The sequence below is a fragment of the Aegilops tauschii genome, chromosome 3 (assembly GCF_002575655.3).
Source record: "Aegilops tauschii subsp. strangulata cultivar AL8/78 chromosome 3, Aet v6.0, whole genome shotgun sequence".
NCBI classification, from domain to species: Eukaryota; Viridiplantae; Streptophyta; class Magnoliopsida; order Poales; family Poaceae; genus Aegilops; species Aegilops tauschii.
In genome coordinates, this window is record NC_053037.3 from 345249428 (window position 1) to 345276313 (window position 26886).

Sequence of the window (26886 nt, forward strand, 5' to 3'; positions counted from 1 at the left end):
TGACACGCACAGTACAAATGGAGGATTTATAACAGAGTAGCAATCACACACTTATTACATCGAAAGATCTCCAAAGAGATTAAGTATGAAAACATGGCTTAAGGCCATCTAATAACGATAACGGCGGAAGACTTGGAAGATAAGTGAGTCCATCAACTCCAGCGGCATCACTGAGTATAAGACCACGACCTAAGGCACCTTACTCGTCGTCTGAAAAGTCTGCAACATGAAACGTTGCAGCCCGAAAACGGGTCAGCACATAGAATATGCTGGCAAAATAACACATAGAGAACAATGAACAATGATAATGCTATACTATATGCATTTATGGCTGGTGGAAAGCTCTATGGTTACAGTTTTGCGAAAAGCCAATTTTATCCTACTTCAAAAGGAATAAATTTTATTTAACTATCATGGTGGTTGAAACATTGAGAAGGTACCTCCAACTCAATCCCAATTAAGTATCATCATTAACCCAACAAAATTAATTATAAGTATCACGGTGATGAGATTCAAATGATAATCCAGGTACTAGATACTCAAATTGTCCATAACCGGGGACACGGCTAATCATGATTAGTTTGTACACTCTGCAGAGGTTTGTGCACTTTTCCCCACAAGACTCGATCGCCTCCGCTTGATTCTCGCACTGCATGATGTTTGAGAAACGGATGACCGAGACACAGTCTTTCAGAAACAATCACTCTTTACTCTGGATGGACCGGTACACCTACTTTCCCCTACATCTGCTAGTCCACTTCTTCAAGAGATCCTGTAACCTACTCAGCTATGCTAGAGCCCATAATAGCTTGTGGCTGCACACGGAAGTTTCTAGCATGAATAATCTTATGATCCCTTTGAGCCTGGGTGGCGGACCTTATACATACAGACAACACTGGGTTCTCCAGGTGCCTCAATCCACCCAGATGTGAGTTTTAGTTGCCACCTTAAGTTGAACCATTAATAAACAACTCACATCTGTCATGAATATCACTCAAACCCAATCCACGTCTACGAGCATAGCATAGCAATAATAAAAGCAACGTAGAAGTAACTCCCAAGGGTTTGATAAGAAAACAGGTAATAGGTACTACCTCAACTACTTCCCAGTACCCACAATTTAATTAGATCCTAATCATGCAATGTTTGAGAAAATAGATCTAATGCAATAAAACTGGGTATGAACGGGGTATGATCAAAGTGTTACTTGCCTTGCTGATGATCCGCAAAACCTAACGAGTCGAAGTAACAAGCGGCACACTCCGGGTACTCTATCGCAAACAAACAAGCATACAATCAGTACTCATCTAATGCACGGGTAAAACTTGAATGAAAGATCCAACCAGAAAGTTCAACTTAAGAACTCCGGTTTGCAAAAAGAATCAACTCGAAAGAAGCAACGAAAGTCAAACGGCGAAAGAAAGAAACTTCGTTTGCTAATCTGGATCTAGGTCAAATTTTACTGTAGCAAAAACTTGTTTGAGTAGGTTAAACGGAAAGAGAATTTCGAGACGAAACTCTAGGCACTTGAATCGCCTAATTCCGATAAACGAGCGAGAAGTTAAACAGAATCGAAGATTCGATCAGAAATCGAATCTGAGAAAATAACGAGAAAATCCGACGAAAAAGAAAAACGGACGAACGGTTAAATAACGGACGTTCGTTAACAGAGAAAAACCGACGAACGCGTTCGTTAAAACGAACGGTTCGGTGAACGCTCGCAAAATAAGAAAACCGAAAAAAAACCAATCTAGGGTTTTAAAAAAAAACAAAAGGGTTTTTTTTAACAGAAAACCGGTCAACGACGGAAAACGGCCGGCGGCAGTACCTCGACGGCGGGCTCCGGCGAGGGGCTCCGGCGGGGGCGGGGCTTGGCGGCGGGGTGCGGGGCTCGGGGAGGGCGCGAGGGGGCGGCGAGGGGCGGCGGCGGCGGCGACGAGCGGCGCGTGCGGGCGGGCGGCGGCGGCGATGTCGGCGGCGGCGGCTCGAGGTGAGGAGAGAGAGAGGGGGGTGCGTCGGCGTGGGGAAGGGGGCACCCGAGGCGGCGGCGGCTACCGTGCCCGGGACGGACTCCGGCGGCGAGCTCCCGAGCGGGAGGAGGAGAGGGCGCGGGCGGGCCGTCGGCTGGGCCTTTGGCCCAGTCGGCGCGCGGGCATTTAAAAAAAAAAAGTTTCGCGGAAAATATTGCGTAGAAAAATAAATAAAAATCAGAAAAATATGAAATAAATTTTCCCCGTCTAGTTAGAAAATCTAGAATAGGGTGAACATTTTTAAAATCAAAAATAAATATTTTGAAAACATGCAATATTTTTAATGCAATAAAAATTGCAAATAAAATCCAAATAATGTTTTTAACATTTTTCCTCCAGTATTTCAATTGTTTTGGAGAAGTCATATTTTCTCCTCTCGTTTATTTAAAATGAAATATTTTTCCGGAGAGAAAAATAATTAAAACCAAAATCCTCGTTGGAAAATAAATTTGAAAAATTCGGGAAAATCCCCAACTCTCTCCGGGTCCTTGAGTTGCTTAGGATTTATCGAGGATTTGTCAAAATGCAACAAAACATGATATGCAATGATGATCTATGTATATCATTCCAAATTAAAAATTTGGGATGTTACACCAACTGACCCCCCCCCCTTAAAGACGAAGCCCACAAGAGGGGCACGACGCAATACGCCGCCATCGCCCGATCCATGAATGCACAGATTTGAGGTTTCCCTTGGAGAAAGGGTCGATACGGAGATGAATGCTTCACCACGGCAACACCTTCAAGAAGATTGCAATGCCCACAAACGCCGCCGTCGCCAGCTCCGGCCATAACCGGAGTCAAGCTTCACTCGGTGTCGTCGCACCACACCCATAACTAACCAACTGAACCTCCAGCAATGCATCGTCACCTGTTGACGGAGAACGGCAAGGAACCGCCGCAGTCAACCGCACCGTGCAGAGGCGGCAAGCGTCCCGCCATCAAATTCAGCCGCCAATCCAGATCTGACCACGGCTGGCCAGATCCAAGGCCTCCCGCCGCGGACTGAAGCCACCGCGCCCTGCCAGCACCGTGCTGACATAGGGGACAGAGAAACGCCGCCCTTGGCCAAACCCAGTTGCACCGCAGTGCGCACCTGCGCCAACGTGTGCCCCCGCGATGCACCTCCAGGCGCCAGGCGAGAAATGCGCCCCTCGCCTCCGTGCCACGCCACCTCATTGTCGCTCGCATTCAAACCATGTCGCCCTCGTCGCGGTCGCCGTGCCACGCCGCCCCTCGTCGCCGCCACCGCGCTGCACCGCCCAGCGGCCGAGCGCACACACGCCCGACTCTCGCGCCACCCGCTGCCGTTATAATGCTGATCGAGAACGTAGTTTCTTTTATCTGCAAGAGTTTCTCGAGAAAGTAATTTCAATGGAGTATATACTTATTTATAGACATGTGAAATGAGCATGTCCTGACCGATTGCTTTTACCCGGACCGCAAAACCCTCTCATTATGTTATGGGGCTCGAGATGGATTTGGTAAACCCTACCGAGGACCGCAAAACCGTACTGTTCTACCATCGTGTCCTTTTCACTACCCATGTGAGGTGCCAATAAATTGCTTCCATGGTACCGACGAAGTTAATGTCCCCCTCTCCGTCCCCACCCGCGTAACGAACCCAAACTGTAGCTCAAAAAACAGCTCTGTGCACAAAATGGAACACCAAAGACCCGCTGACAAGTGGGTCTCCGTCTACTACAGTCTGAGTTTACTCAATGGCGCGACTGTGAAACGAAGCCTTGAAAGCTTTGGTCTATTTAAGCACCCACTGAGCTTCAGCTCACCGCCATTGCCATCCAGTTTCAGAGAGCGCAACCTCCTAGCAGACCAGCACGAAACCCCCCAGAAGAAATGGGGCTTCATCATGGAGCACCGCTTGCTCTGTCCGTGCTCGTGCTGCTGTGCGTCCATGGAGGCCGAGAAGCAGAGGCCGCGGGCGGCGGGTTCGTGAGGGCGCAGGGCACCCGCTTCGTGATCAACGGCAGCCCCTACTACGCCAACGGCTTCAACGCCTACTGGCTCATGACCATGGCCGCCGACCCCGCGCAGAGGGGCAAGGTCACCTCCGCGCTCAGCCAGGCCGCCGCCCGCGGCCTCTCCGTCGCTAGAACCTGGGCCTTCAGCGACGGCGGCAGCAACGCGCTGCAGTACGCCCCCGGCAGCTACAACGAGAACACCTTCAAGGTCCTTGCCAACATTTTGCTCAACTCTTCTCTTTGTAACTTGCACTACTTTTTGAAACATTCAGTTTCTTGGATCATTTGGTTCTTTTCCTTCAGCTGCTATATATTTCGCCTATGATTCTGTTTCCCTGAGAGGATTCTTGCTGTTGTTGTTTGAGCGTGCAGGGGTTGGATTTTGTGCTGTCCGAGGCTAGGAAGAATGGGATTAAGGTGATACTGAGCCTTGTGAACAACTACGACACTTTTGGAGGGAAGAAGCAGTATGTAGAGTGGGCAAGAGGGCGGGGGCAGGCCGTCGGATCTGAAGATGACTTCTTCACCAACTCCGTCGTCAAGGGCTTCTACAAGAACCATGTCAAGGTATGAACAACAAATCTTGAGTAACTTCCAAGGTTTTCTTGCAAGGCTTTACCATCTTTGTTTATAGACATTTATTTGGCCAGTAATCTTTGTTACCTTTTTACATGAGGTAAAGATGCTTACTTTCTCATTATTATTACGTGGGAGAAACTACAAGATTTTGTGGAGTATCGTTGGCAATCCTTGTTCTTGCTTTTGCTTTTGATTTGTGGTATATTACTTTTTAGAAAACATAACCGTGAAACCCTTCCAGGGGATAAATATTCACCACTGACAAGTACCAAGGTCAAAATAACGTAGAGTAACTACTAACTGTTTTGCTCTGCTCAGTACGTATGTCTACACCGAGGCCCCGACAGTGTCTTAGTTAGCGTTCAGACAAAATAAATCGCCGCTGCAAGTCACAGTAGTGACATTGGAGTGTGCATAAGAAGCACTTTTTTGTAATTTTATTCGTGGGAATACTGTTGAATGGATGCTTCTGGACACCAGACGACTGGTCAAACACCACTCGGCTGGGCCGTGCTCCTACTGTCACTCACTGCGACATGATGATAACTCTTTGAATCTCTTTATTGGCACTCCCGGCACGCTCGTGACAACTTTACTTTGCCTCTCTTTGCATCATGGAAGACCGTGCTGACGAGGCTGAACACTGTGACTGGGGTGGCGTACAAGAACGACCCGACGATCCTGGCGTGGGAGCTGATGAACGAGCCCCGGTGCCAGTCCGACCTCTCCGGGCGGACCATCCAGTCGTGGATCACGGAGATGGCGGCGCACGTCAAGTCCATCGACGGCAACCACATGCTGGAGGCCGGCCTGGAGGGCTTCTACGGCGCGTCGTCGTCCCGGGCCGCCTCCGTGAACCCGGCCGGCCGCCAGGTGGGCATCGATTTCATCGCCAACAACCAGGTCCCCGGCATCGACTTCGCCACCGTGCACTCGTACCCGGACCAGTGGCTGTCGAGCTCCGACGACCAGGCGCAGCGGAGCTTCCTGGGCAGGTGGCTGGACGCGCACATCGCGGACGCGCAGGGGACGCTGCGCAAGCCGCTGCTGATCGCCGAGTTCGGCAAGTCGCAGAGGGACCCCGGGTTCAGCAGCGCCCAGCGGGACGCGCAGTTCGGCATGGTCTACGCCAAGATCTACGAGTCGGCGCGGAGGGGCGGCCCCACGGTGGGCGGGCTCTTCTGGCAGCTCATGGCCGACGGCATGGACTCCTACGGCGACGGCTACCAGGTCATCTTCGCGGAGGCGCCGGCGTCCACCACCGGCGTCATCACGTCCGAGAGCCGGAAGCTCAAGATGCTCGGCAAGGCGTTCGCGCGGGCCGAGCGCGCCAAGCGGGACGCGAGCGGGAAGGGCACCGGTGGCAATTAGGGACCACTGACCACGACAACAAAAGAGGATCTCTACTTTATATAATGCGTGCTTTTTTTCGTGTGTGAGTGAGTCTAGTTCTCCTCGAGATGATTCACGATTATTCATCCGGGAGAGGAGTAATATTTGTCATCCTTCTTGCTACCTTCCTTGGGAAGAGGACATGTTTTCTTCAGTGCTCTTGTGGATCACGAGATAGCCAAATGTGATGGACTGATCATCATGGCTTAGAAGCAGCCGGTGATTAGAACCTTGATCATACTGGCTTCTAGATTTTATATCTATGGTGGGGTGCTTAATTGACTAGCCTTGATTATTATTTTTTCGTTTGTCCATCTTGTTCTTAGTGAAAATCACTTGCGAAATACTGGAAGCCGGCACAACCTCACCATGGCAACTACAGTAATGAGTATGAAAGCCTGCCTCATTATATTGGACAGGTTTATTGGTATCTCGGATCACACGAGCATTATTAAGCATGTAACATACGCACATACATACTTTGCCCAAGACCAAACCAACCTGAAGATTAGACAGCTCTGCGGCTCATCCGCCCACCATGGGGGAACCCTATGCCGCCTTCGCGAACCCAATCTTCATGTTGCCATAGTCGAAGACGGTATGGTAGGCTCCCATGAATATAGGATCCTACAACGCCAAGTTCTCATTGTCAGAGTCCGCAGCTGTTTCATGGAGCATTCGCTTTCAGTATTTCGGAGGTGTTTAGCACTCCCAACGACTGCAGATAAACCTCACAGATGAAGAAACCTTAATTGCTAACCCGTATGATCATTAGTTCAGTACTACACTAAAAAGGGGCCAGCGTCGGTAAAAGGAAAAAGCTCTGACAATATAAGGGGTGCATAATTTTACCAGAGAGGGCCACGGGGACGAGGAATGTCCATGGCCGTGAATCCGCTGATGCACTGGGTAGCATCTCCCTCACCGATCTTCAGGATATACTAATAACGGAAATCAAAAGTGAAACAAATTCAGTTCACTGCAAATAAAAACAGAATATACAAATCTGAACGTATGACAACCACTTGCATAGAGCACTCAGAATTTTGCCTAAAAAAGTACGTAATAGCTGTAGTAGTCCCCTATATGTAACCTTCGCCACCGGTTTGTGCACTATGGTCTCCACAGGTTGTTGTTTCAGTTACCAAACATAAAACTGAATGACCACAGTCTTAACTATGACTCTATGAGTGAAGTAATAAGCCTTGTGTGTCTCTTAAACTTTTATGTACAAGCAAAAAAAAATCAAAATCATGCTTAGCTTCATACATCAGTGTTAGTATGCCTATGTGAAACAACTTAAGAGAACTCATGTACATTTACATTTTCGAAAAGGAGGAAAAAGCCCCCAGCAAGAGACTTCCAAGCCTGTGTGTCTACTATGATCTCTCCGAGATTTCTAACTTCGGAAAGTATAGGGACAAATCTACAACATGGATGAAAGGACTGAATAATCTCCATCTGGAATGTTTAAAGAAAATGATAGTGCCTGCTAAAATTCTAAACATGATAGTAGCTAATGTGGATGCAGGTCTACAGAGAAAATAACCATGGAGAAGCATTACTTGTTCTGGTGTCAGCACAAACTGTTTGCCCCCGATGGAGAAGGCGACGTCAGGCATGGACGCAAGTCTGCTGCAGTCCACAGATGATTCTCCCATAGGGCTGGGAATACGGTCACATAGCTGCAATGTTGAACCAGTTTGTAAAAGTGTGCTACGATGTGATTCTCTCATTGGTGTTACAAGATACTAGGAAACATGCCTGATTAATGTACTTGAATATAAGATCCTGAGTTTGATTCTTTGCAAGTTGGTTCGTCATCCATACAACAGCCATCTCACAAGCATGGCACATGACATCATTTGATCTCCCAACTTCATGATCTAGCACACTTCGAATACCAGCCCTGCCATTACATTACATACGGAGACAATGACTATCATGTGAAAGGTACATAAGTAAAACAATGTGAAAGGTAAAGAGGATATGTAACCGACTTCATGCACTTAAGCTATGTTTCTTCCGTGCCGGTTAGGGAAAAATTGGTAAAATTTTGGTAATGGCAACTATAGCAAAAGAACTGGGTCCAATTTGAGAACCCACGGTAAAAATAATTTTCTAACACAAAAGTGTCATGCAGGCATAAACTCGCTCTGCATCGTTGGTTATAATCCTGACGCCGAATTTCATATCCCCAATGGAGACTTTTTTTGAAGTGCCAGATTTTGAATTTGGCCAAAATAATAATAAATTTAATACTCTGGTACTTGCATTGGCATCATCCATAATCAAGTGACCACTAATTTGCAGCTAATTGCAAGTGTAAATACTAAATCTATATACCGACATGAAAGGTGCAACATTTTTTTATTGAATCAGTCCAAACCATCTAGAAGATTGATCAAATGGATTAGAAAATAAGTGGGAACCTTGTACTTTGTAATTACTCACACACTAATTACTCTATTATTTGCACAAGTATTCTTTTAATTTATCAAATAATTTTCCTTCACTACTCAATGTTTCAATCCCATCTTTTTCTGGTTCAGTTTACAACTTGTGTTATTGTGCACGGTGGTCTCTAGATCCCTTCTCTCAGCTATGTATGACAATTGAACATATAAACCTTGCTAGAGTACCCGCCCATTTGGGGGCACTGCGCGCGCGCGACGCGTTCGGCCGCAGGATTGGGTTGCTCGAAGCGCAACAGTGTATTTTTTGGCTGCTGGCGTTTGGTCAGCCGTCCATTTTTTTAACCTTTGTGACTGCTTCGGAAGAGGATGACAGGTGGGGTCGCGAGCCTATGGAGGCCATCGAGGAGAGGGAGGGTTTCGTGGAGCCTGCGTGAACGAGGCAGACCAATCCACTCCCGAAAACGAGATCCTCGACAAGAGCCAGGCCAATCCTCTCCCGGAAACCTAGCGCTGTCGGGCCAATCCTCCGCGTCCCCTCCTCGCTGCGCCGCCTCCTCCTCCCCTCCACTTCTATCCACCTCTCGACGCCCCAGCGCGTGGTCGCCGTCGCTGCTCGTCTCTTTCTTCCCACGACGCCTCCCCATCCTCCATCAGCCATCGCCGCGGCTGTGGGCGCGCAGCGGCGGAGCGGGAGGCAGCGGCAGGCGTAGGCGGGCGGTGAAGGGAGGCGGACGCGGTCGGGCCACGGCGGCGGCGGGCATGGCGGCTGCGGAAGGGCGCAGCGGAAGCGAGCAGCGCTAAAGGGTGTGGGACAGGGCGCGGCCGGCGCGTGCGGTGCACGAACAAGGTGTGCACGGGGCGGTCAGGCGGGGCGAGCAGCAGCGCGCGCGGGTGGCGCCCAGAAGCAGCAGCGGGCTCGCGCGGGTGGCACGGGGCGCGGCCTGCAGAGCCGACGGGTGGTAGCGGGCGGGGGCACACGCCCCAACCACCCAACCCCGACTCCGGCGGCCTCCTCTCCCTCCATCGCCGCTGCTCCCCTCGATCTGGGGCCTCCCCTCGCGTCTTCCAACCACCAATCCCTCCGCTCTCGAGCCCCGTGTCCCCCCTCCGCCTCCTCCCCTTCGTGTTTCTCCTCCTCCCGCTAAGGCTCCATGGCGGCGGGCCGGCTCAAGGCGGGGGAGCGGCGGATGCGTCGGCGGCAGCACGAGAGGAGCGGTGGCGGCGGCGTCGAGCTGCGATGAGGTGCCGCTCGGGCACGAGACGACAGAGACGGTGGCGGCTATTCCGGGGCCCATCTGGGGAGGGTACGAGGCAGGGAAGGATGCCGTCGTCGCCTTCGCTGGTCTTCCTTCTGCCCCTTTTGCTCCCTCTGATTTGCCCTCTTCCTATCCCTCTTGCTCGCCAGCGGCGACTCCTCCCCTGCCTCCGCACGCCGCCCTCGAGTTGGAGGAAACGAGGACAACATGCGGTCGAGCTCAGGCTGGCGACATGTGCGCTATCCGTCTCTTATGTTTCCCTTGTGTCTCTTGGCCTGAGTTTTACGGCCAGTATTGCCTTAGTGAGATGTGTTGTTGAGTAAAAACTAAAATTTTGTCCCAGATGCTACTACTACTGATTACTCGCAGTAATTAGAAATTTGTACTTATGATACACAAATCAGTTACTTTACTACTTTGCCTATTTCACTAACCAGTCTTCATATAAATATATAATAGAGGATAAGGCCATGGAAGTCCGAATGGGTTCTGCTGGTGGTCACACTGGTAGGAACGGCATTGCCTGTTAGTTGTTATGAGAAGTATGTTGGGAGATTGCCACCTTCCTGAAAATCACTGGACAAAGAAGCGATGTGATGGAAAACCAGAGTGCCAAAAGAAGGTGGATTTGGCAGTTGCTGCTCCATGAGACGAGTTTATTTGCCTGCTCAAAATTCAGACCTGGAAAGGATGAAACCAGATGGAACGCAAAAGCTACATGGCAGAGCACATTTTGGGCACTGGTTCATTTGGCGCCGTCTTTCAGGTGATTGCTCTAGCCAATGTTTGTTTCTCTGTTTGTGTTGTCGATTACCAGCCTGATGTTTAGCGAAATGGTTGCATGTGTAGGCTAAATGCTTGGAAACTGGGGAGACGGTAGCCATTAAGAAGGTACTGTCGGGAGCTGCAGCTTATGCGTTCGATTAACCATTCCAATGTTGTCTTCCTCAAGCACTGCTTCTTCTCAACCACAAGTGGAGTGAGCTGTTTCTGAACCTTGTCATGGAGTATGTCCCGGAGACGCTCTACCGCGGGCTTAAGAACTACAGTAATACCAAACAGGGGATGTCACTTATCTACGTCAAGCTTTACACCTATCAGGTTTGTGAATTGTCAATGAATAAATGTGAAATGTGTGTCTTCCATTGTGCAACTATTCTAAGTCAATTCTACATTGGTGGTGTCTATTTAGGGGGCTCGTGTACATTCATTACTATTCGGAATCTGTCACAGGGATGTGAAGCCACAATTTTTTTTGGTATGCATCAGTGAACACTTGCTGTGTGCATCACTTATGCAGAGGCCAGGGTCACCCCCTTCTAAAAAAACAACAAACAGTGAACATATTAGCTCGGTTATCATGTGTTCTCATGCTTGCTTTTGAACTTGCCTTCACTTGCTTCCTTATACAGGTGGGCAGGGCCTTTGGATGGGAATCATCTTCGGTATTTTGGTCCAGGTCTTGTTGTTCGTGGCCATCACACTGCACACCATCTGGCAAAATAAGGTATGTGTTCAAAGGTTGTAGCTTGACTAGGCCATTTCTGGTTTCTCATATTTAGGATCATGTGTGTAAGTATAAAGTAAACCATGTTTCGTCAACTGAATATGTGTATGTATGCATAGGCAACAAAGTTGAAGAATAGAGTCTTCACTTTTTCTCTTCCAGCGGATATCCTAGCAAAGCGAAGATATGGATAGGTGCTACTGAAGTAGCCAACATATGCTTAGTATGGAAGAGAGCGTGCCGGTGTACAAAATAGCGAAGCAAGTGTGATTCTGAGAAAATCCGCATACAAGTATATCGCAGGGTCAATGCTATATTATTCTTAAATGAAAATTACACTAGGTTGGCTTTTAATTAATATATACTTGGAGCATCGATAGATTTACATATTATTTTCAATAGCCTAATTACTCCATGTAACTACCGCATCCATTTTGGTATGTGGTATTGCAAGTGTAAATTCAGGAAAAAACTATGTTGGTTAGTGCGAGCTGCAAATTTTGTTTTTCGGTATGGATAGGTATTGTGGGTTGTAACACACCATGGTTAAAACAAAATAAACAAGCCGTGAGCTTAACTTGAATGATACAACCACTCAGCTAGGGTGACTTACTGAAATGAATATGTCGAGCAGAAGGAGCTAGAGTGAGATTGTGTTGTACCAGTTATCAAATGATATTTTGAGAAGGAAAGAGTAGTAGTCTAAACATATTAGAAAAAACAAAAGTAGATTGGTTTACCCTAAAAGTTTACTCACCCTTATTCTTTATTGTGCAGCAACCATGTTGACAGCCTGGCATCTCTTTGTTCCATTCTATTGACTTCATGTGGCATTATGTATGAAGCCCTTTGAGCACAAATCTTTCTATGGAAGGACCTTCATGGGATTTGGAGTGCTCAATGGCATCTCAATTTGGCTTCTCAATCAGAGTCTATGTTTCAACTCTGTTGGTTTCTATCAGGTAAGCATTGTTCTTTGTTTCTGTCCAAACTTCTAAAAAATGAATGGTCAGTTCTTTTTGGTGTTGGAGTTGCAACTGTGGATGAAATCCTAATTTCTGAAAATAACTCTGAACCATGTATATATTTGCAGGGCAAGTCGAGTGCATTGGTTGGATCTAGATTCCTGATATTGCATAGGACTTGTCAAAAGGTTAGCATCTATTCTATAATGTGGGTCACATAAAAATCAAAATTTTAATTTCTAAAATAAGATTGAACCATGTTTGAACCATGTATATATTTCCGGATAACAATTTACCTCTAATATCTATGTACCTTATTATTCTGTCGCCGCTCTTCCGATTTGCTCGGGTACCTTATTATTTCTCCCTATTATAGTGTTTTCTCAAAGTTGTAATCCCCTATCGTAATTAATTCCTTATAGTATACTTGCTTTTGCTCCTGTCATCATAACGAACCTATTTAACTCATGACATGTGTAATGGTCATTTGTACCCATTTAATCTCTTCTAGAGCTCTTCATGAATCTATGCTCTATTTGCTGAAGAGGGTTCAGTGCAGTGTCTTCAAAGGTCGGGAAAAAAATGTTATGATGCAGAGGGGACAACATCTTGAAGGGAGCAATGTTTTGATACTTTCTTTATAGGAATTCTCTTTCTTTGCCTAGAACTTGTGATTTATGGCTGATGACTATTCCATCTTTGCAGGTGCTTCTCAATTATAGATGGAAAACTTGCCATGGAGGCACATAGCTTGCTGATTTTGTTTCTGGATTGGCCCTTGAGAGGGAGACCGACGCATACTTCAGCAGGTTTCAGGTGTGCGACCTCTATTCCTTGTGTTTGTTTCCCTCGCTGAGCTTGGGCATTGTACATTTTGGTAAATATAGTTAGTTACTTTGTTTACTGGCAATTGTGAATATTCAGAGCACATACATGCTTGGTTTACTTCAGTTAGTACCTGCCATTCAGTAATCAAGCCTGAAGAAAGTGTGCCTCCCTATTTTGTGCACATAAATACTTAGCTTACTATGACCAAATTAAGTAAACTTATACAATAAGCTTCTTCATTGTTTCACTTGTGGAAACTAAACTACTACTGTGTTAAATTTATTATAGTCATCTTTAAAGGAGTTGTGGTTGGTTGCCATTGTGTTGAAGTAATTTCTTGCTGAAGCACCGGTCTAAATTTATCATTGGTTTCGCTGGTGCTTCATGTAAGCGGGATTACTAATTGTTCCATTGGTTTTGCTCTGGTGAGTTCTTCCCCATATACCTTTGATGCTTTTGCCTCCATACCTTCGAGCTAGTATTTTTTTCAAGGGTTATCATGTTTTTGTGGTAGTGTGACTGGCTCAGAGTTTATAATCATTTGTCTTCTTCAATGAATGTCTGTGCTATGATATTCTGTAAGGCTAGGCACACACTAAGTTGGTTAATGCTTTTGATCTAGGTTGTTGGGAGATAATGAAACAATAATGTTTATCTGCTCACAATGCCTTATATTGATTGCTCTGGACAGGTATTTTAATCGTAAGAGATGTCTCCAAAAAGGCAAAAACAACAATTCACTGTTGATTTACTTTGCTACGATTGCTCCCATTAGATTGTCCTTAAATCATGTGCAAAGCTGAAGTATTGTTCGCTGACTGTCAGCCTGACAGATCAGATGGGATGATGATGCAGAGTGTTAAAAGGCCTAATGGGTTATCTCCTTGGTAGATGAAGCTTGTTGGATTGATTTCAGGCCATTGAAAACAGATGACACCATGCCTCCCCCAGTTAATGAACATGTGTCGCTTCCAAGTAATAATGAATTTTCTACTATCTCTGCTCTGCCGAACTTTCTTTTCTTTTGCCATTTTGGCTGGTAGTCTTTCATAGAATTTTGTGATATCTACCTGACTCCAGAAGGTCATGCAACATTAAGAATTGCTGGGTTTGAAAAACACAGGATGGAATTGTTAATTCATTATCTCTGTCTGAAGCAAGACATTTTTGGTACACTGTTGAATAGAGTTGATGTATTAGCATGAGTAACATTGCGACATTCTAAGGGTTGGTGCTAAAAGCCAACCTAGAAACCATTGTTTTCCCAAAAACTATGTGGTTCATATGTTGACATGATTGTTTACTAGTAGGACAACCAGGAGGTAGTGCAATATCCTTATTAGTTATACTCAGGGATGCAAAATCTTCACCTGATGATTCCACCCCTTTTTACATGACACTAGCTGCCGCATGGTAAAAGGTGTCTCGCCGATGCTCTTTATGACACCCGCTGACAGATTAATGAGTGCACTCATAGAGAACATAACAAGGTATTTTAGGAAGTGCTTGGACTAGGTTCAAATTTTTGAAAGTTTTAGGCACGCTTTTTTTACAGTGTTGGTTTCAAGTTTTTCTTTCCGACACAGTTAGACTTTCTGAAATACAACCTTGAACTACACATGAAACAATAGTGTTTATTTGGTCACCAGCAAGATGATGATGTGAAACGAATGACTTTGCGTCTTTCAGAGTTTCTACCATTAAATAGTTTCCCATAACAGAATATTTGCTAATATTGGTAGCTAAAAATGAGATACTTATGCTTGTTGATGCATTCCCTTTTTGTAGTAACATCCATGTGTCCAGCATATGTAGAATATTAGATTTTTTTGGCTGTTTATTGTAGTTCGTTCTCAAGGTTTGGAAAATTCTTTAGCTATATTCCTTGTCTCAAGCGAGCATGAGCAATATCTTCTTTATGCCGCATGCCGCCAATTTTCTATTTTAGATGGTTGTGTATTTTCTCTTCTAAAAAGGGATATGTATTTTATTAATCTGACTATAATTTGTGGTAGGTACATACTGAAGGATGTTCTGAGGCTAGCACCTGGTTTAGAAGTTTTGCAATTCACAACAATACCTCATAATTTTGATTTGATGTCCAGAATGTCAATTGAAGAATGAGCCTATGAACTGCATTGTATTTTGTAATATATCCTTATATATGGTGCTTGTGGCGTTTTGTTTTTGCAATTATAAGTTTACGTTTATGGGTATTATAGAGTCCTTTCTTTTTCCACAAGGGGCAGTAGCCGTGCCATTCGATTCGAAGGACAAAGAGTTGATCACAAAGGGGTAGCACTTAGGATATATACACAAGAGTATAGAACCAAATTATATGATGTAATTCACCACTATTTCTATTAACTTCTCATGTACAAATGTTCACGAGTTCATGTATTAAGTACATTTTATTGTGTCACTTGTGTTTACTCTTTTTAATGCAAGTTTACAGCTACTCGGAGTTCCTAATTGCAGACTCAACTATCTTGACCTACCGATAATCTAATTTGTGGCATTATTACCTTCAGAAAATATTTGCATTTAATTTCATTTATGTATAGGGGTATAAGTTCTTACCAAATGTACTCAAATATACGGTTATTGAAAAAATGCAAATATTTTCAACACGAACATGGTTTTAAATGGGTCTTTGCGCCATTTGGCGCAACTGGTCATCTAGTATATATAATTCATGTGATATGCACACCTCCTCTCAGGTTTTTTTAAAGGAGGAAGACCCCCGGCCTCTACATCTCGGTGATGCATGCAGCCACTTTATTAATCACCTCCTCTCAGTTACATATGTCACTGTATATTTAGCTGCATATATATTGTGTATGATGTGCATGAGTGTGAAAAGTACAAGAGTTCCCAACTCTTACCTTACACCTTGTGTTCCATTGGGAGTACATAGACCGACTAAAGAGCATATTTTTGATGGCTCGATCTGCATCATAGACACAAAAAGAGTATATTTATAATGCTAACATAGAACTAATCAAACAAAAAGTTGCCTTTGAAAATGTTCAAACCTCCTTTAACAGCAGATCTAGGATCCGCTGCCCATACTGAGAAACAACAGCCTTGCACTCTTGGCTGACTACCCCAGGTGCACCGATCTTTTCATTTATTTGAGTAATTATGGCCTGCATATTTCAATGTTGAACCACTAGGTCTAAGACACACAATGATTAATCTAACAATGGAATATGCACCCACCAGAGTAGAACTATAAAGCATAGATAAGGACATTGCACATATTATGCTTTAAATGGTCTACCAGGTTCTACTTCACTGATCTTCACATTCTGTAATGTACCTATTGATCCAGACATGCTCTTAGAAGTTTTTAGTTTCCAAATTTATTTGTAATAGTTCAAGAGCATCATGCAAAAAAAATCATGTCGTACTGCTTGCCCTTCAGGTGTAATTACCATAATTTAATCAAAATAAAGACTATAAATATAATTTATCAAAGCATACACCTTGTTAGAATGCACATTTCCTCTGCTAAAAGGTAAAACTCGAACCGAAAGCTTATGTTAAGGAATGACTCCTTTAGGTTGCTTCAAATGTTTATTGTGCTGACTTGATATTGTAAAGCCATTTTCCTTGTTTATGAGATTAAGATAAACAGAGGTCACAACCATACTGTGGGACCAGAAAGCAATGAAGTTCCCGAATCTGCTATAGCTGCACAGCGAGACGCACATAATCCTAGTACATAGAGAGTATAAGAAAAAGATTATAAACACTTTGTTATATACAGGTACATTGGGCATGGCTACTTTTTTGATAGGTCAGAGGTTACTACCTGTGGAATTTCCTCCAATCAAGACATCACCCATATCAAACTGCAAAAAGCGAGTCAAGATTTATCAGCACAAATCACTTACCACTTCTTGAATTTTAAAATTACTCAACTAAGTGAAAGAGATACACCTGCCAGTATCCCTTCCTAGTAACAGGGACGTATGTATGATCTCCATTATGATGATTAGGATCAATTCCTCCAAACACAATTTCTCCCCCTTGCCCTTCACCGGCATGTCTGTTCAACCAGAATGTGAAAATAGGGCTACCAACTAGACCTTGGCTAACCATGTTATACCTACAGGTTTTGTTGTGATGTTAGGGATAACGAATATGGTCTACATTTTAAGTAAGATATGCCAATAAATCAGAATAACCCTGAGTGCTGTGTGTGGATCTTAATAATACACCATAAATTTTGCATAAAGTAAAATATTCACATCTAGTGTTGACATCACCACCAAATATGCACACGATATTTAGATAGAGAGACTTGCTCACCAGACAGGTACAACATCACCTTTTGAGATTTCTTTAAACCCAAGACCAAGAATGCCATCAAATTTTGCAACCATAAAAGTAATACTTGGTTCCCTGGTAGCTTCAATAAAATCCTAACATGGTGCCATAATGAAATTAGTATACTCTAAAATGGGATGCGCATGATCAGATAGCATAAAATAAGTGTGCAATTCGGATGCAGGCATAAACCTGATTTTTCACAACTACACCACCAACTTGCACATTGTCCTGGCTAACATATCTAGAAATTGCACCAGTTCCATATTGAATTGCAACCATTTTTCCTGCCAAGAGGGGAAATAGAAATTATATTCACGAAGTAAACATAATTTGCCTGCTTGCTACAACTTAATGTAAAAAAACAAGCCCAATGCCCAACTGTTCTAAAAAGATCCTAATATAAGAAACATGCACATATAGTGTGTTCGAGCGTCTCCAAAAAGATTGCAAAAAAAAGAGTCCCAATAAATGGTTATTGGGGCTCTCCCAGTAAATTTTCGGAGGGTTTCCAGGTGGAGTATTTTTTTAGAGCCCCAATAAAAGTTTTATGCCTAACTTTGACCATTAATTCTATATGCCTAGCTTTGACCATTAATTTTACCAATAAAAAGTGAGTTATATGCCACAAAAATTATGTCATTGGATGCACATTTGAAAGAACTTTCCGATGATATATTTTTGATAACATATAACCCATATTTTGTGATCAAAATTACAAGTCAAAGTTTGACACAAAAAACGAAGTGGCCTTGTACAGAAATGGAGGGAGTATTATTATTATTTTATTATTAATATTATTGTTGTTGCTGCTACGATGGTAGTTGACCAATACGGTTGTTGTTGCTTTCTCCGTTGGGGGCAACTACCATAGTATTTTTTTATTAATATTATTGATGTTGCTCAATACGGTTGTTGACCATGTCGTCCGACCATCTCAAACGACTTTCATGCAAGGTAGAAATATACTCGACGGAGTTGTAATCCTACATGAGACCGTTCACGAGATGCACCGTAAAAAAATTAGTGGAGTAGTTTTCAAAATTGACTTTAGAAAGGCGTACAACAAGGTCGAATAGTCATTCCTTCAACATGCCCTAATAATGAAAGTATTGTTTGATAATTGGCGTCCGTGGATCCAAAATTTTGTTACTAGAGGCAGTGTGACTGTCAAAGTCAGTGATGACATATGCCATTACTTTCATACGAAAAGACTACAACAGGGCGATTCCATATCTCTAATGTTATTTAACATCGTTGCTAATATGTTGGCTATTCTAATTGATTGCATCAAGCGGGATGGTCAAATTGCAGGAGTAGTACCACACCTTGTGGATGGTGGCCTCTCTATTCTGCAATATGCCGACAATACAATTCCTTTTATAGTACATGACCTGGAAAAGGCTCGAAATATGAAACTATTGCTTTTAGCGTTTGAGCAAACGTTAGGGCTTAAAATTGACTTTCATAAAAATGAATTGTTTTGCTTTGGAGAAGCCGGTGAGGTGGCGGCTGAGTATGATGACATGTTTGGTTGTGCGCGAGGCTAATTTCTGATTAAATATTTGGGAATATTGATTCATTATGGATGTCTCACAAATGCGGAGCGAAAACATGTAGAGAAGCCCTTAGAGAAACGGTTTAGCAGTTGGAAAGACAAGTTGCTCTCTGTTGAAGGACGACTGGTCTTGATCAACTCTGTCCTCACAAATATGGTTTTCTATATGCTTTTTTCAACTCTCAAAATGATCTTGCTAATTATTTCAAATCCAGATTCTTTTGACAAGGGGATAGTGAAAAGAAAAGGTAAGCCAAATGAAGCGTGGTTTGTAGACCAAAAGACCAAGGTGGACTTGGCATTCATCCCCTGCATGTTAAGAATAATGACTTACTAAGTAAATGGTTGTTCAAACTACTTATTGAGGATGACGTATGGCAAACCCTGCTACGCAATAAGTATCTATGGCAAAATGATGTATCCCAGGCCTATTGAAAACCTGGTGACTCGCACTTTTGGATTGGTTTAATGACGACGAAGAAACATATTTTTTGCTTTACATTCTTCGCGATAAAAGGCGAGCCAAAGATTCGTTTCTGTGAGGACAACTGGCTAGGTAATGCCAGCCTCTAAGAAAAATATCCAGCTTTGTACCACATTGTTCGTGATAAGAAGATACTCTTGCGCATGTGCTCAATTCATTCCCGCCAAATATTTCTTTCTGACAGGATTTGATTAGCCCCCCGCCTTATGTCATAGCGAAATATGTTAGGAATTGATTAGCCTAACACAAGGTTGGGACGTGTTTCGCTGGAACCTCACTACGTGCGAATCCTTCATAGTCAACTCTATGTACCATGTGCTCACACATTTAGAGGTCCCAGTGGATAATAAAAAGAAAATTTGGATGTCGAAGATTTCACTAAAAGTGAAAATCTTAATGTCGTATTCTTTGGAGTGAAGTTGTGCTAACTAAAGACAATCTCACTTGACGCAACTGACAAGGAAGCAAAAAATGTAACTTTTGTACTCATGACGAGACAATCAAACATCACTTTTTTAATACAAGTTTGTGGGTTCTACGTGGACAGTCATCGAAATAGCGTCCAATTTGTATCCGTCCACAAGTGTTCCAATATTTTGATCATCGTTGGACGGAGTTTCAAATAGGTTCAGAACCGTAGTAAGGGTGGGAAAATATGCCTTATTATGGGCACTTTGGCTATGTAGAAATTATTTGATTCTCGTAGGCAAAACACATGTCATTTGCGGCTTATTTTTCGCTCTACATATTCGCTTCATACGTAGTTTACGCTACACTAAACGGAGCAACAGCCGTTGTTCAAAGTGGTGTATGCGGTTGGAGCAGGTGGCTAAGGATGTTTTTACCTAACATGGGTGGTAGCATAATCTCCGGATTGGTCCACTACCTCCTTTAACATAGGCATAATATCGGCTCTATATGACTATCTCTACTATTAAAGGGGATCGACGTAATGGTTCGACCTCCTTCCATCCCCCTCCTTCGCTCCTCCCCTCGAGAGATCCCGCACCTAAAAAATCGCTAGGAAAGAATCCACGTTCACAACCAACCAGCCTCCCACCCCCTACAATTCCCACTTTTCAGGTAAGATAAAAAGAAAAAGAAAAACAAAACGGTCCCACGATCCCTAAGGCGCCCGCTCAACACCCCCACGACCCCTCTTCTTTCACTTCCTCTCACGAACGGCCTCCCTCTGCTCCGCCGCTGGTTCCCCTTCTCCATCTGCAGTCACACGCCCGCACCACACCCCTGTTTCCTCCTTCCTTCGGGCGGTCACCTTTGCTCCTCCGCCTCGCGAACGGGATCGGTCGATGTGGCCAATGGAGATTGCGAGCCCCGGCAGGGCAGAGTCAACCGCCAATACACGGTCCACCGGCACCCTCCGTCGCCCTCGCACAGCGCCAGCCGCTTCCCATGTCTCGAGAGATCATGAGTGGCCAGGGAACGACGGAGTAGCGGTGGCCTGAGAAAGAGAGCACAACGATAGTCTAATTCCTCTATGTCTATCCATGTTGCGTTGTGGTAATCTCTCTCTCTCTCTCTCTCTCTCTGGAACACACATCACACAGATTAATGAGGAGATGAATCAGAGCACCTCAATCATGATCCGTCTCTGCCTGGTGATCAACCCTCATCTGGTCTGACGTCCCGGCCAACTGCAATCAATCATCGTCGTCTGGATCGATCTTCTTCGATTTGGCCGATAGGGTTCGGGATGAACAGGCGGGATGATGTTCTTAGCATCCTGCTACAACGATGCAGATATACTCATTGATCTAGCCCCACTCGCCCCGACTGCCAGGACGCCCCCAAGTCGCACTTCAAGCTCCAGGCACGCAATCCTCTGTTCCTCAACCTATTTTTCTTCTGCATTATTATTCACGTTTGGACACCTACATGGTCAAATTAGAACACAAGTTGGTGTCCATAAGATTGAAAGCACATGTGGCTATGTGTGTGTAAGAGTAATAATGATAGGCAAAACCACAACAGAAGTATCAACCCATATATCTGGAACATCCTCTGTGCCTATGCGTAAAAAAATTCAGAGTCCCAAAAGCTGATGCCAGGGCAAGACCGCTCGTCTCGGCTTCGCAGAATCGCAGCCGAGGGCGACGGTGACGGCCGCTAGCTGCTCGTGGAGCTAGCGGAGGGCACGGCTGGGGCACGTGGTCGATGCTTGGGACATCTGCGGAGCGGCGTGGGCACGAGTGCAGGGCAGCAGTAGCCAGGGTGGCAGGAGAGGACCCAGGACACGTTGTGTTCATGTAGTTTTCCTCTTTGTATCCTCTAGCTCTGACTATGGTTTCCTCTTGCATCCTGTAGCTCTAAGAATGACTTGTGCAGATAAAGATGAAAAATCTAGGGGAAGATTTTGGTGAGGAAGAAGAACAAGGTAATTTATTTCTGGTCAGCACAACAAGTTTGTTCCTACACTTTGATGTTATGATTAGTGCTTATTCACTAACAATGGAAGTACTGATGGGTATAGCATGGTCTGACCAAGAGAAAGAATACTTTTCTACAAGTTATTTTATTAATGATAATGATAAAATATCATCATGGAATATTAATATAAGATCATAGTACGTACACTCTTTGCTTGATATATGTATATTACATTCTCTATGTATATGCTCATGCCATCAAAAGTCTTTATTTCCTAGAGATAAAACAGCTAGCTACATTATCACACATTTTATATGTTCGTTTAGACTAATGATTCTAATATTTGTTTAGTAATCTTTTGCAGATTTTGAGGTTGCTCCATTCCATATTGTTGAGCTTCGTAAAAATGGAGAGGGGACTTGTTGCGGATTCATCATCTATGATCTCACGTGTCAAATTTCTCATTCCATTTTTTTTCAAACATATTGAATGAGTTTGACTCTTAGTACTCTTACATAAGTGCCAACATTCATAATGTAGTTATACATGAGTTTATCATTATAATTTAAATACGGTTTTCTAATCTTTCACAAGTGCAACAAAACAGATATGATATGCTACTGAGCTTTCATGTTAGACTGTCAATGCTACTTATTGTAGATATGTTGCTACGCTCTTAAGCTTTCATATTAGGATTTTAACATTCCTTAAGTACTTCCCTTTACTCCTAGCCTTCAAGGTATGATGATCAGGGTCAGGTTTCACTAATTAACTGATGGATTTGTGCAAATATTTTGGGATCATCTGAAAAGAAAATTCAACTTCTTGATTTCCCAATTTAGCGAACCAGATCAAAGAGTTGTGTAGCCATTAGATGGACAGCTTCACACTGGCGTAAGTATTCATGACGCTGTAATATAAGGCTTCTTTACCTTCTACCTATATTTGCTACTGTAAAGGAGAAACCATCTATCTTGGTGTGTCATTGTTTTTTTAAGGGAAGGTGTGTTATTGTTATATTGTGTAAATTGTAACCAAGCATATGAAAGATTTGGTATATCGTTCTGTTGGTCAAAAGTCATTATTCATGTTTCAAGGGGATGACATATACCTTTAAGCAAAACATGAAGCAGACTTTTGCTTTAGGTACTCCCTCCATGAAATATAATGCCCCTGACTTTGCTTGTGCGACTTTGGTCATTTCTATATACAAAAGTACATGCATTGGACATGTATAAATTGTATTGTCTTATTTTTCTTGCAAAACAATTTTATTTCATATATGTTTATACTAATTTTGTAGACATACAATAAGTGATAATAATTATTAAGTTGTGAGATGAAAATCAGATAAGTAGTATTAGAAAGGAGGGAGTACTATTTATTGGCGTCATTTAATATCTAAATATTTTGTTTCAAATAAAGTGCCACATTTAGTCATTAATTTTTCTTTCCTGTGGCATGCACGTGCCTCTAATCTTTATGGTTTTGGCCGATGTACCTAGACTGTACATGGAATCCTAATGATCTTCACTGCCAATTACACCAGGTGACATATTGCTTCAATAAAGCTTTTGTCTGCGACGCAATTAAAATGGTGTGACACGGACAAGGAAACGAATTGTAAAAGTAATAGAGTTGACACTTAAGTTTCGGATTCAATTTTAGTCTTTGAAAGTCATCATAAAAAACTTATTCATAAAACTTAGCGATCATAGAACTTCTATGATACGCCTAAATAAATAATGTATTTGCTATACCCAAACCGATCAGATTATCTTATACTCCAAAGTAAGCACATCAAACATTGAATAGTGCAATGATTTGATTGGTTACATCATTATTTTTTGATATCTCCCGTGGTAACGCACGGGCATTCGACTAGTACTATTAATATGTTGCTTTTTTATCTTCCTGTTAGTTTGTTAGTGTTTGGCTGTGTGCATTTTATTTATGCAGAGACGAAGTGTTGCTCATTATGCTTTGTATCCGCATGGCTACATTTTGCGATAACAAAAATGCTCTTTATCGAAAAATCAACAAAAACAAAACACTGTGGAGCTTGAGAAGAGATTACGATAGGAAGGGCCAAGGCACAAACCATTCTTCTTGTACGTGCTCGACCGCTTGGCCTTGTAGCTCGCGTGGAAGTAGCAAGCAATCTGCAGCATAAATCATAAAACGCGCACTGCAGATTAGTAGTACGTATCATAAACCAAACTGTGTAAAACCATCACGGCGACCAACACGGGCGGGGCGCACCGAGAGGAAGCACTTGGAGGAGGGCACCCAGAGGTTGGAGCTGCCTGTGTCGAAGATGACGGTGAAGTTCTGCGGCGGCGTTCCGATGCCGATCTCGCCGTGGTACTGAGCGTTGTGGTAGTTCTTCAGTGCCACGACGTGGCCCTTTGCCTCGGCGTTGCCGCCGAGAGCGACGAGTAGCTGGGCGTCGTCAACCGGACGCTTCTTCAGCGCGACGCGGACAAGGCCCTCCGCAGGCGTGGCGAGGAGGGCATCGAAGAGGAGCACGCTGGAGAGGAGCAGGAGGTGGAGCGCGAGGCGGGGGGTTCCCATGGTTGCGCCGCGAGCTGCAAATTACAGAGAAAGAATACCGATGAAGTGAGACCGGGAAAGGAGCAGACCACTCTGGGGCGGGGGGTGTCAATTTATGAACTTGATCGGTGTGGCTACATGATCACCCAATATGTCGCAAATTCTGCGTGATCGATTGAAAAAGTTGATCCAGGAAGATACTGGACCACAGTTGTGTTCACTCAACAAAAAGGTTTTGCAGTTTGTACCATTCCCACAAGAAAACAAAAGTTTGCTTGTGCGTGCAGTGGTACTAGTGTCCGCCGCACGGTTCATGACTCTCACAAAGCACGAGCAGAAACTATCATGTCATGGTTGCAAAAGGGGAAAGTTCCAACAACAAAAATCTCCCTCTTGATGACATTCATCGGATTCTTGCGGACTCCCGCGCCACACCACGTCCAGATGGACATCGGAGAAATGATTTAATTGTTTTTTTGGAGATCAGACAAGTGTGTACTTCACTTGATCATGCCTTCTGTTTGTGATCACCCTTTTCCACGTCGATCTGAGTTGGGGATGACATAACCGTGTGAGCTCACCAATTTCGTGTTGCTGCATGCATATTTTGAGGATGCATACTAAGACTACCGCTTTGCTAATAGTTTGCAAAAAACATCAATTTTGAGTAATCCGCCGCCGGCCCCTCTTCTTCCCATCGCAGCCGTTGCCCTCCTGCCGCCGCTGCCTCTCTCCCTCCCACACCGACGCCGCACATTGCCGCCGCCACTATCGGTGTCAAAACCGGCAGATCTCGGGTAGGGGGTCCCGAACTGTGCGTCTAAGGATCGAGGGTAACAGGAGGTAGGGGACACGATGTTTACCCAGGTTCGAGCCCTCTTAATGGAGGTAATACCCTACTTCCTGCTTGATTGACTTTGATGAGTATAGGGGTTACAGGAGTTGATCTACCTCGAGATCGTAATGGCTAAACCCTAGATGTCTGGCCTATATGATTATGATTGCCTCCACAGACTAAACCCTCCGGTTTATATAGACACCGGAGGGGGCTAGGTTTGTACAGAGTCGGTTTACAGAGAAAGGAATCTACATATCCGCACGCCAAACTTGCCTTCCAGCCAAGGAGAGTCCCATCCGAATACGGGGGAAAACCTTCCATCTTGTATCTTCACGGCCCATGAGTCCGGCCCATGTCATATAGCCCGGACGCCCGAGGACCCCCTAGTCCAAGACTCCCTCAGTAGCCCCTGAACCAGGCTTCAATGGCGATGTGTCCGGCGCGCAGATTATCTTCGGCATTGCAAGACGGGTTCCTCCTCCGAATACTCCAAAGTAGTTGATCAACAAGAACTATATCCGGTTCTGTTTAACAGTCACAATATCACTGCCACAGGGCATAATACTTAATCACAAAACACGATATGTCTACACGGACAATTCCGCTGGCGAGATGTTACATCCAGCCTCCTCATTATTTTGAATCGTTTCTCCCATTTCGCGTTTCAAGATGCAATCCCCGATGACACGTCTTGTCAAAGCAAAAGATCGTGTCCCCTTATTACGGGTTTTCCATCAATACAAGTTTGGGTAATCCAACCGTGCCGTTCGCATGACCCCTTGGGAATAGGCGAGTTTTGATGCTCGTGGGGAGACGCTCTATATTCACTGCCTTTATAAGGAGATAAGAATCCACCTTTTCACCCCACGCCTTCTTCTTCCTCAGCCCATCCTCCCTCGAGCTGCAGCGCCCAAGCTTCGATCCCTTCCGTCCCCAGAAAACACTCTAGCCATGTCCGGATCTGGAGTGCAGGGTAGGTGGATGGCCTCCTCCGTCACGGAGGGGAACATCAAGGAGCTTCGGGAAGCGGGGTATTTAGCCAAGGAAATCGCCCACCGGCTTCCGGCCAAGAAGCAGATCGTCCCTACTCCGGAGCCCCACGAGAGGGTGGTTTTTATTCCTCATTTCCTTCGCGGATTAGGGTTTCCCCTCCATCCTTTCGTCCACGGCCTTATGTTTTACTACGGGCTAGATTTCCATAATCTAGCCCCGAATTCCTTCCTCAATATTTCGGCGTTCGTCGTCGTGTGTGAGGCATTCCTTCGCATCCTTCCCCACTTCGGCCTATGGCTCAAGGTCTTTAATGTGAAGCCAAAAGTGGTGGATGGTCAACACGCGGAGTGCGGCGGCGCCATGGTGAGCAAGCTCCCCAACGTCACTTGGCCCAAAGGTACCTTTGTGGAGACCGTGAAGGGGTGGCAGCAAGAGTGGTTCTATGTCACGGAACCCCGCGACTCCACATGGGCCGCTTCCCCCGAGTTCAAGTCCGGGCCTCCAATGCGGCTTACATCCTGGCTCAATAAGGGCCTGGACTGGGCGTCGTCCGACGAGGTGACGATGCTGCAGAAGTGCATCAAGAGTATGGTGGACAAGAATACAAGTCTTGCCAGCGTGATCCAGGTAATGCTCTTTCGCTGGATTCTCCCCTGCCAAAGCCGGACTCAGCACATGTGGGAGTTCGACCCGACCGGTCCCCGGACCCTGCAGTGGTTCTTCGGCATGAAGCACGAAGACATGTGCAAGCTGTTGTTCAAGACCCAAAAGACGTGGCCAA

The 26886-nt window shown here is 44.6% G+C and overlaps 3 protein-coding genes and 1 long non-coding RNA gene across 56 annotated transcripts; 3 read left to right on the plus strand and 1 right to left on the minus strand.

Annotated features, from left to right (window-relative positions):
• LOC109749282 (aspartic proteinase oryzasin-1-like) lies at nt 1-24406 on the minus strand. 4 transcript variants are annotated; one of them, XR_012205005.1, is made up of 14 exons: nt 23984-24406; nt 23823-23883; nt 17484-17578; nt 17274-17386; nt 16902-17070; nt 16774-16813; nt 16612-16676; nt 15992-16105; nt 15842-15906; nt 7748-7892; nt 7549-7668; nt 6836-6924; nt 1212-1271; nt 1-219 (listed from the first exon to the last, which is right to left on the minus strand). XR_012205005.1 is itself a non-coding variant. In XM_020308251.3 (13 exons), exons 1-13 carry the CDS (start codon nt 24293-24295, stop codon nt 6559-6561), a joined length of 1440 nt encoding a protein of 479 aa, XP_020163840.1. In that variant the 5' UTR covers nt 24296-24406; the 3' UTR covers nt 6369-6558. The 4 variants fall into 4 exon arrangements, 3 of the variants coding, with proteins under 3 accessions (XP_020163840.1, XP_040259948.1, XP_040259947.1); XM_020308251.3 differs by lacking the exons at nt 1-219; nt 1212-1271 and adding an exon at nt 6369-6610; XM_040404014.3 differs by lacking the exons at nt 1-219; nt 1212-1271 and adding an exon at nt 6369-6645.
• LOC109749290 (mannan endo-1,4-beta-mannosidase 1) lies at nt 3810-6261 on the plus strand. Its single transcript, XM_020308258.3, has 3 exons — nt 3810-4220; nt 4385-4579; nt 5213-6261. The coding sequence occupies exons 1-3, from the start codon at nt 3888-3890 to the stop codon at nt 5960-5962; spliced, it is 1278 nt and encodes a 425-aa protein (XP_020163847.1). The 5' UTR covers nt 3810-3887; the 3' UTR covers nt 5963-6261.
• On the plus strand, nt 8759-15378 carry LOC109749283 (shaggy-related protein kinase epsilon-like). Of its 50 annotated transcripts, none has more exons than XM_073510533.1 (11): nt 8799-10422; nt 10506-10757; nt 10849-10914; nt 11069-11163; nt 11941-12125; nt 12257-12316; nt 12688-12944; nt 13245-13381; nt 13579-13647; nt 13782-13931; nt 14972-15378. In XM_073510533.1, the coding sequence occupies exons 2-5, from the start codon at nt 10659-10661 to the stop codon at nt 12014-12016; spliced, it is 336 nt and encodes a 111-aa protein (XP_073366634.1). In that variant the 5' UTR covers nt 8799-10422; nt 10506-10658; the 3' UTR covers nt 12017-12125; nt 12257-12316; nt 12688-12944; nt 13245-13381; nt 13579-13647; nt 13782-13931; nt 14972-15378. The 50 variants fall into 50 exon arrangements, 39 of the variants coding, with proteins under 39 accessions (XP_073366634.1, XP_073366618.1, XP_073366640.1 ...); XM_073510517.1 differs by lacking the exon at nt 13579-13647 and having other exon boundaries at nt 8799-9890; nt 10116-10422; nt 13648-13931; XM_073510539.1 differs by lacking the exons at nt 13245-13381; nt 13579-13647 and adding an exon at nt 13648-13679 and having other exon boundaries at nt 8799-9890; nt 10116-10422.
• On the plus strand, nt 17599-22906 carry LOC141042404 (uncharacterized). The gene is made up of 2 exons (XR_012205017.1): nt 17599-21728; nt 22086-22906. It is a non-coding gene; the product is annotated as an uncharacterized lncRNA (long non-coding RNA).
• Nucleotides 24407-26886: the final 2480 nt, after the last annotated feature.